Here is a 10,718-nt window from a genome sequence, read left to right on the forward strand (position 1 = left end):
ATATCTAGTATCTTCATCAGCTGTGTGTTTAGTGGCGCTCTCAGGTAAGTGTATTACTTGATGTAATGTGGTCACTCCCCGGTTTATCTGGTATCTTCATCAGCTGTGTGTTTAGTGGCGCTCTGAGGTAAGTGTATGACTTGATGTATTACGGTCACTGCCCGGTTTATCTGGTATCTACATCAGCTGTTTGTTTAGTGGCGCTCCCAGGTAAGTGTATGACTTGATGTATTCCGGTCACTGCCCGGTTTATCTGGTATCTACATCAGCTGTTTGTTTAGTGGCGCTCTCAGGTAAGTGTATGACTTGATGTATTCCGGTCACTACCCGGTTTATCTGGTATCTACATCAGCTGTGTGTTTAGTGGCGCTCTCAGGTAAGTGTATGACTTGATGTATTACGGTCACTGCCCGGTTTATCTGGTATCTACATCAGCTGTTTGTTTAGTGGCGCTCTAAGGTAATATCTTAACATATTGTAAACTCTGTACAAATTATTAATCTAAAAAACATACTTACTAGATAGCAGAAAATCGTAAAATGTATCGTCATCAAGTTAAAGTGTTGCTTGTTTCCCAACAAACAAGTTGTCATGTCAAATGAAATGTCCCCACAAAAGATGTCACTGCCTTCTTAGTGTTTTTATTTTTGCGAACTGTAAAACGTAAAAACTCAATTTAAAATCATATACATTTATTATTCAAAAACGTCAATTATTTCCGTTATTTTAAGTTTTGCTTCTCAATCGTAGAAATAACAAGATGTTGTTTGAAGGAATTTCTATGCAGTTAACAAATGTTAAAGTACAAATAAGAATTGCTATTTCAGGACTGATGTTGAATTATGTATTCAATTCCTCCCGGTCGAGTACAATGTATAATTCTTGTGTCCACTTCATTATTATAGAGGTATTTCTGTTCATTCAATCTACAGTTTAACAATAAACCACAATAACCTTACTCACAATAGAATTATTTTCAATTTTTGACAATGACTGATATCGCTATTATAACAGGGAAAAACACAATTTTACCAAAATGACCTTTGGGTAAATTGTTTTGTTTTTATCCTAATTTTGGCCAAGACAAAAATAAACAAAATTATATATATGACCAACTATGTGGTGAAAGATCTTTTGAGTGATAATGAGCATAGGGAATTAAATGTATAGCAAGAGCAGGTAAAGTACAATATTGGTTTTAGAAAAATCTGCATAAAAAATACAAATACAATTAACAATTTGACGTTAAAGTGACCTCTCATAGAAGATATTGGTTTTCCTTTTTAAGATAGAAAACATTATTAGACATCGTGTGAATATGTTTTGTTTGAAATACTTTTACATATCTTATTTGCTTATATGGCCGTAATGGACTCCCACATAAAATAATATGAACGTTTATGTTTGGACAGCACCTATATATAGATATCGAACCAGTCAAACTATTTAGAGAGCATTACAAAACCAATACTTATAGGAAAATACTTTTGTTCATTGTTTTGCTTCAGTACGCTCTCGTCTGGAATCAACGCGTTAGCTGCGAATACTGTAGAAGATATTCTTGGAGACTGTGTTAAGAAATCGAAAATCATATCACAGACATGTGTAGCAAAGCTATGTGGTAAGACGTACCTGAATCAAATTATGACAGTTAAGCTTCCGCTGTATGTCCAGTTTCAAAATGGAATAACAACATAACTGTCCAAATATTGCATGATTACATATTTGTACATCTTCAGTCAATAGCATAACTAACCTATGGCATATATCGAATACAACACGAAAAAAAGACTAACAAACAACCATAGTTTCAAAAGTGTTACCTTACCCTAAGTAGTAGCATTTCTCCTCCTGTTTTATGTGGAAGTTGAGTCGCTACTCGATCGCCTGTGGCTCATTTACTTACGTTACCGGGGTTTCTACTGGAAAAGCATAAATATACACTGAATAAATGTCTAGCTATGATATTTGAGTAGATACATTAAATTAACTCGCACACATTACACTGAAAAAGATATTTTAGAGATCAAAAACAGGTACGAAAGCATGCTTAGAAGACTTTCAAAGATAAAATGCACATCATTTTTTTTCACGAGAACTTTTGAAAGTATTGTGACATCATAACACAAAAATATAAATGGGAGCTATACTTTATCACCAAGCATGGTGTTATTCCTGCGTAATTATATATTTTCTCTTGCAGTATTTTCGTACGGGCTGATAGTCATTGGACTGGCATATGCCATCAGCTCCAGGTCTGGGTCGATAAATCAGGTAACTGCTATAAAATATAATAATTCAACAGATTTTATTGACAACGTTTGTTACAAGTCGGTTGGATGGAATAACAGGCAAAGCCTATATAAATTCTCTCCAGCGGTGGCTAAAGTAATGGCTTATGTAAATTGGTATTTGATTTAATTTTATACATCAGTTAAGACATGGAAAGTATGAACACTAGAGCTTAAAGGGATGTAACTCATTCTGAATTAACATATATGAAATACAAATACATTCACACTTCTCACATCACACACAAAACACTTTTACAGCTATTATTTGGGTTTTTATAACATTTTATATAAGCTATCAATTCACACATTTATTTGTAGACATTGACCAAAATGTTAAACGTTAACGCTACGAGGGAGTGTTGGTAGTCTAGTTTCAGTACATCACATGACAATTTTCACTGGTTCTAATCCCATTCATATTTTGTTTCTGTTTATTAACTTATCTGATTTTTTCTTAATTTCACGACATAGAAAAGGTAATTAGAATCTTCAAATTGTGATCCCATAAAATGGTACCCGTCTGTCTTTAGCCTGGTATAATTTGCCTTATTGACCAACAAGAGTGCTGATGTTTAAATGAAAACGATTGTAAAATTAGACCATTACATTTTATAGCATTCAGGAAAACAGTCAAGGAATATCTTAAATCAAATGACGCAATTTCTTCATATTTTACTACAATGCAATAACATATCCTGCAATCCTCAGGCAAGAATATTCATGTGGGTTTCACATATATTATTTACAAGAACAAAAAACAATATATATATATTTGTTTGAATGTTTTATCATCTCTATTGAAAAAATATCGTGTTACATATATTCATAATGAATTCATACATTTTTACTTTTTTTTATATATTGTCCTGCAGATAGCACTTTCTGTATTGGGTGCGTGTGGAGGACCGTTGGTCGGACTCTTCTTTCTTGGTGGAATGATACCAAAAGCAAACTGGATAGTGAGTATAATCGAAGAGTCAGGTGATCTAATAATGAAAATATCTATGACTAGAACTGTAAACCAAAGGATAATACCACCGCTCCCTTGTAAAATAAAACTATAGGCTAAATGCTACTAAAGGCAAAGTATTGTAAATCAATTCATACTCCCACTAAAATGATTTCTTTATTTTATGAACTTCAAACAACTCTTATTTCAATATATAGGTCACAATGACATACATGTACTCCCCGCGATAAATTTTATTTCCATATCAAATCTGGCTAGCCCAGATAAACATGCATCTGAAATGCTCAAGACAAACCTTTTTCACAGGCTTACGCCAAAAGGTAAAACAATAGGTCACAGAGGCCTACTTTTGTTCATTTTATTCGACATTCTGCCATCCCATACACAGATACACAGATTTAAGTATGACTATTTGTATTTACATATTCTTCTGCTGTTAGTTCTATAATATAAATAAAAGTTCAGTAATAATGAAGACAAACTAAGATATCCCCTCAAGTAGTTATTATATCTATAAAGTTTAACTTTCGTTGAAATCCACCCATTGTTTAGAAGAAGAAGTCCGGAAAATAATTTTTCAACAAAAGGGCAAAAACGTAAAGAAAACTAGCTAGATGCACAAGGTAAGCGTGTAGTTATCATATCTATATATATTGTCGTTAAAATCGGCATATAGTTTAGTTGTCAGAACAAGGATTTAAAACGAAATGGTCATAACTAGGCTAAAAAGGTGACAATGAAAAAAATGCCTGGATGCACAACATCAGGGGGTACTTATCGTATCTTAAACTGCATTGTAATTGGTCCAGTAGATTTGGAAGAGTTGTCTGGACAAGATTTTGCGGACAGACAGACAGTTTACTCCCATATACTCCCACAACTTCGTTGCGGTGGGTATAGTAAACAATATTCTTTGCATGAACTTTTTTTCGAATTGAATATAGGAGAATTGGAATCCTCATACACATCATAGGTATTGCAATTGCAAATAAGATGTTAATTTACACATATTAGTGCATGTATACAATTTTAAAAAACGTCTTTATGATCTACATTTTAGGGGGCTATTGTCGGCAGCTTGATTACTATGAGCTTCAACATTTGGTTATCTGTTGGAGGGCAAATATACGGGAAGCGGCCAGTAAAATTAATCCAGAATCCTACGAGTGGGTGTTACCCCAATAACTTCACGGTATCAATGAACGAGTCATTTATATACAGTTATAACCTTACAATAAATACAACTCCGTACGATGTAAATGGGACCTCAAGTATGTCACCAATAAGTCCTTTCAGGTAAGAATGAAAGAAATTATAACTTTAATGGATGGTAGTACTATCCTTTTAAACCATATAGTAGTTTTAATGACGTTAGTAAACTTTAGCAAGAGACATCTCATTGTGAATTTCCCGGAGAACGGCTTATCTTTAAAGATAAAGTAAGAAATCATCGAGGATATGCATTGCTTGTGGAGAAATACAAATTATGTGTGTTTTCCCATTCATTATAGAAATTCAAAATTTATTACACTAAACTTTTAGTTCGGAGGAAGGCTTTTTCCTGTACAATTTATCCTATACCTGGTACGGATTTATCGGATTCTCTCTGACCCTAATCATTGGTACAGTCGTCAGCTTGTGCACGGGTATGTATAATGTTATAAAGCGGTATAAAGGTTTGTTTGACTTGAGCATATTTTAAATGACACGGATGCAGGCGTTAAGGTCTTGTGTGTACTTGTTATTTAAATCAATACTAATATTCTTCAATGTTTGGTTAGACATTTTCCTTCGGTAATAATGATAATGTCTTTAGAGCTTTGTTCAGTGATGTAAAAAATTGCAGGGGAGGGTAACATCAACCAGAATTCGCTTGAAAATCAAAAATTCGTTTCCGTCACTTTTAATTTAAATATTTAATTTGGGTCATTACTTTACGAGTTGAAATTTATCTCATATCGATCAAAAATCTCATAATTCTTGGTTCATTAAATTTGCTATAATTGTATGCCTTAAAATGTTTGATTTATTTGTTGTTCTTGAATTTGATACATTTATTTTCGAAGCATTTTTATGTAGCAATGTATATCATTATACCTCATTTTACAGCAGCATGTCTGATTGGATAATTTTATCACATAGATAATATGACAGGCCAATGAAATAGCATCCCGTCCTCACGCGCTCGAGTTTCCTTGGTCATATTTCCTTTATTCGGAACCTCTGTAGAAAAATGAGTAACAACTACAACAACATAGCTCCGAATGACTGAAACAGACGATAATAGTGGCCCATCAATATTTAAATTTTCAGTATGATTTTGCATCATAAAATAATTATTGCCCTTGTGGTAAGGAAACACGATGTCTTGTTACTCCTCGATTAATCTGGTTTCGCGAAGGCGAAGGTGAAACGATGGATCACATTTCCCTACAACAAGGGTAATAACTGTATAATATTTATAACATATATTTATATATAAACTCTGATGTGGTGGAATCCATTCCTCAATCAGACCTTGTAAGAGAGTTTCTATTTACATTTACTTCGGATCATTACATATATGTTTATCATTTACAGTTACCGTGCCACCGGGAAAAAATAAATAATAAATTCTATAGATATTAATATATTTGAAGTCCAATGACTTACATTTATGTTTTAGCATTAGAAGCCTTTACCGACTGCTGCTTAACTCGGGTTGAGGCCATAATTACGTTATTATAATGCAAAAACGAATTCACAAGAGCATACTCCAACGAATGGTGACTACATGTATATGTTCGACTGGGTCAGAGGTAACGTTTACGTGTCCAACAGGGTGAGGGGTACCGTTTACGTATCCGACAGGGTCAGAGATAATGTTAACGTGTCCAACAGGGTCAGAGATAATGTTTTCGTGTCCAACAGGGTGAGAGGTAACGTTTACGTGTCCAACAGGCTCAGAGATAATGTTTACGCGTCCAACAGGGTCAGAGGTAACGTTTACGTGTCCAACAGGGTCAGAGATAACGTTAACGTGCCCGACAGGGTGAGAGGTAATGGTTACGTGTCCAACAGGTCGAGAGGTAAAGTTTACGTGTCCGACAGGGTCAGAGGTAATGTTAACGTGTCCGACAGGTTCAGAGGTTAAATTGACACAATTCTGCGGGTTGAGGTAAAGTAACCACAATACTATATTTACATTCTCTGTTGCATTTGCCTGTATGTCATTAGTAAACCAAATTGCAGTATATTAGACTGTATACTACAATTTACAGTGATACGGCCAGTGTAGGAATACAGCTGGTACAAGGTAAACAAGCATGGCCGCCCGATACTTTCGGTATCAATAGACCTATAGTCGAAAAACATTCTGGGTTCGTTAGCATTTAGCAATATAGGTCATCGCAAAAAAAATAAAGCAACTTGACAAATTATGACAATATAAGATGTGTAGGTACCACAAAATTATTGTAAGCGTCATTCTAGATACGAAATTTCCAAGTTTGTCAACGTCATCACACAGGGGATCGGTTTCGAGATTTTGAGTTATGCATAACATCAGTGAATAACCACAACACTAAAATTCAGCATTTCTAAAACCTTGTAAAAGTCGAGGGTATCGACAAGGTTTTAGAATGTGTATATTCAGTGATGTCATCCATTACTCAAAATCACGAAACCGAGCCCCTGTGAACGTCGTCTGCTAGCGATGCTAATCTGACCGATTAGACATGGAATCTATTTCAAACGAAATGTCCTTGGAATCGTTATCACCTACTGAAAGGACCACTTTAATTAAACATTTCCGAGTATATATGCTTCTGAAAATAACGTAATATTCCAGTCCAAGGAAACATAAACGTTTCCGAGGAAACAATCAAGTCCGTTCAGCGCCGCATCACTTCAAAATACATGTAATCAATCAATGCGCGAAAAACAGCTTTAATTTTAAACAAGCAGAAGTTATGCAATTATTAACCATTTTTCAACATATACACACTCACATGAAATAAATAATAAAATTAATTTTGTGTTCAAATCATTTTATGCGCGTGTGGTTTTCAATGACACGAGCGACTATATTATTTCTTCTGGAAATGTCGGATGTTCTGGGATTTGAACTTACTGACGTCACTGATATGATAAGCGGGAAATTCAAAAGTATTTTTGCTTCAGTTACTATACAAAACAAACTATATACATATAAATGTAAATATAAGAATTGAACTGTTACCAGATGCAGTATACAGTCGATATGAATGCAATTTGGGTGACAGATAAATATTCCGGCAGGTGTTTTTGTCATCATTGATAAAGATCGATTACGTCACTTGGTATGCTTAATGACTTATAAAGAAGTATTACTGTTATAGCAGAGGAAATGTACCAAAGTCGTCATTTTAAAGGGGCCCATAAGGTCATGCGTTACGTTATATAAATCATCACATTCTTTACGGCACGTAGAAGAATATAATTGAATTTTATTTCACATCTTTGACATGTTGCACACCCTGAGTGTGGTATAAACGGAAAGCTAACCATCAGACCAATCACAGAATATATTCAATAAATCCAACCGCCAGTATTCCGAGCCACCATAGCCAAATAACTAGTGCCAAACAGTATAATTCAAAGCATAAACTATCTATTGCTTATAGCATTTCTGTTATTTTCTTCCCTACAGGCGGTGATCGCGGCGAGCCTGTGGAATCGCGCCTCATCTTCCCTATCTGTAGGAAGATATGCGGTCTGAAATCCAAGCGTATTTATGAAGAAGCCGAACAGTAAGAAAAAGTAGGTAGTGATTGCATAGACAAGAGACGAACGAAAAATTGATTTATCACATAATGTACTGTGTTATCCAGTGAATATACCCATGGCGTATTAACCTATGTAATATGATATATCAGCCCTGTGATTGGTTCCAATTGTTTCAATTTTTACATTTCAAGGTTACATGAAAATTTTCGTTTTACACGAATAAATGCCACAAATCTTGATTATGTGGTAAAAAGGATCTTACACCCAGAGGCTCGCTAAATTGGAAAAAATCTTTGAGTCGTTTCATAAATATCATATGAAATGGAAACTCATATACGATCCTATATATACACATAACCATTTATTGGTATATAGGGTTTATGTCTTTCTTATTCTGTTTCAAGGTGGCCAAGTTTATAAGGACAGCACATCAAATCATGATTTAGTTGTTTTGACGTAAAAAGACTGATCTTTGTGTAACTGAAATTCGGGAAAAAGCTCATAAAGAATAATATGTTTTCCCAAACTTCTAGTTATATGATCAAACGTTTACCAATTCCGAGTGAAATGATACCAGAAATTTGTTCACGGCAGTATGTAAACAAAAACAAAACACATAAATCACTTTGAAACGGCGATTAAGTTATAAACCAACCAATCAATTAGTTGCGTGATTTGATCATTGCACTTTGTATCAGGTTCTGTATAATGTTTTTTTCATATAACCTCGACTATATATAACAGAATAATAAGAATGTTTTAATAACACCTTTCCAATTCATCTGATGGTCTCAGTTTATCGTATTTACTCTTTCAGGATATAATGAGAAAGTTACGCCCTCAATAAAATATGTTCTTCTCGGCCTCCGTGCTTGTAGGAAATCAACTTCCTCTGAGTGACACATTACATGTATACATTTTATTCGATCCATAAACAGATGATTTAAGAAATCTTAACAGTTAGAATCAACCGATGAAATCTTGATTGAATATTAGTAAGCTGGGTATCGTGTAGTGTGTAACTTTTGTTTCATAATGGTTGGTGCCTCATTTGATTCAGAAACCTTTTGGAGATCCCCTGACTTTTTGAAGGGGTTCATTATTATTTCATTCAATTCTGGTTTGTTGCCGTTTTCGTATCGACTTCGTTATCAAATTTTGTCACCGTTTAGAATATTTTCATTTTATTTATTAAGTTATCATACATATTGTACATAGACGTAAATAAACCATTATTTAAACAAACTACAGATCAATAACATTGTGATCATCTATAAAGATTCAGACACCATCATATTTGTTATAGCTATAATTCAGTATACATGTATGATTGCTATGAAATATGTCTGCCACGGCGAATGCAATCTACAATCAGACCAACAGTACGTAAACACGTCCGTATAGTGGCTTGACCAAATGTAGACTATTGCGAAAAGTACTCGCGAATGTCCGGCCTACATCAAGTTCGGGGAGAATCGCCGTACGTGAATCGCCCGTCACACAATCTAAGCTCAGTCACTATATTCCGTCTTTTCGTATTGCAGAGTTATCTGCTCTTGTTAGCAGGTATTGATTGTTACGTCATTTGTTTGTGAGAAAACGACGTAATTTTCTCACACAAACCAATGACGTAACAATCAATTCCTGCTCACAAGAAAAGATAACTCTGCAATACGCAAAGACGGAATATACATTCACAAGACTATTACAACAACATTAACTTAATCTAATTATTTTGTTTATTTGTAGGACGTGAACTTAATTACACCTGAAGCCAAGAGACCCACCATCTTCTGCCAGCTTAATGATGACGACGTTGCATATCCATTACAGAACAAAGAATTTGGCATAAATCTGTGAAGTCACATTCATAGACACGGTGTTTTCTTTTTTTTTAAATGTTTTATCTAGTTCAAGTCAATTGTTTTCTATGTATACATTATATTACATAATGTCCAATCCTCAATCATGATACAAGTTTTCATTTTTTTTCTCTTGGAACATTCGCGCGTCAATAATATGAACATTTATCCTGCACAATAACTTGTTCCGTCCTGTAATTTGTCACAAGCACATGAATGGAATTTTTAAAGTTTCTTCATGCCAAATTTTATTTTTGAGCTCACCAAGTTGTATCTTTCCATATCTATACGTGTAATGTGTAATGTTAATTAAACGTGCTTTCATTTAGTCACTCCTTCTTCTTATTTAGGTTTTCACATTGAAGCATTTCTACACTTATGGTTAGGTAGTCCACTTAAATTTACCATACGTGCAGGATGTATAGTTTTGATCCATGAATTTTTACAATCACCGTAAGCTAATAGAAATACACACAATAGTATTTAAAACAACTTTTCAGTTACACTAATGTGGTTTCCGTACAGCACAACCTTTTTTTCAAAACATGAAGGTGAATAAATTATTTTCTTAACCTATGAATGAGTAAGAATGAATCTGTAAGTATTGTGTCTGTGTTGTAGCAAAACGTCATAGCGGAAATCGAAACATTCGGAGGTCATAGAGTTATCACCCTTAGTACGACATCTGGCAGTAAGCGATATTGCTAAATGATAGTATAAGAAAGTAATAGGCTTTGGGCGTCAAAAAGTCAATAAGCATTGAGTGGTCTGTGCCCATATTCATTTCCATTATTAAACAAAGACAGAAAAATATGTATCTTACTAAAGCACTGAAAAGATTTATAT

General features: G+C 34.3%; 1 protein-coding gene and 1 long non-coding RNA gene across 2 annotated transcripts; both read left to right on the top strand.

The window, feature by feature from the left end:
* Window positions 1-222: 222 nt before the first annotated feature.
* On the top strand, window positions 223-4,564 carry LOC110441250 (sodium-coupled monocarboxylate transporter 1-like; the record flags this gene model as incomplete). Its single annotated transcript, XM_021484360.1, has 5 exons — window positions 223-293; window positions 1,509-1,621; window positions 2,204-2,274; window positions 3,167-3,253; window positions 4,325-4,564. Coding segments are annotated over 5 exons (582 nt in total), but the record flags the coding sequence as incomplete, so codon positions are not given.
* Window positions 4,565-4,810: 246 nt separating this feature from the next.
* On the top strand, window positions 4,811-10,386 carry LOC110441251. The gene is made up of 3 exons (XR_002461849.1): window positions 4,811-4,910; window positions 7,934-8,043; window positions 9,760-10,386. It is a non-coding gene; the product is annotated as an uncharacterized LOC110441251 (long non-coding RNA).
* The last annotated feature ends 332 nt before the right edge of the window (window positions 10,387-10,718 follow it).

Source organism: Mizuhopecten yessoensis, unplaced genomic scaffold (genome assembly GCF_002113885.1).
Source record: "Mizuhopecten yessoensis strain PY_sf001 unplaced genomic scaffold, ASM211388v2 scaffold715785, whole genome shotgun sequence".
NCBI lineage: Eukaryota > Metazoa > Mollusca > Bivalvia > Pectinida > Pectinidae > Mizuhopecten > Mizuhopecten yessoensis.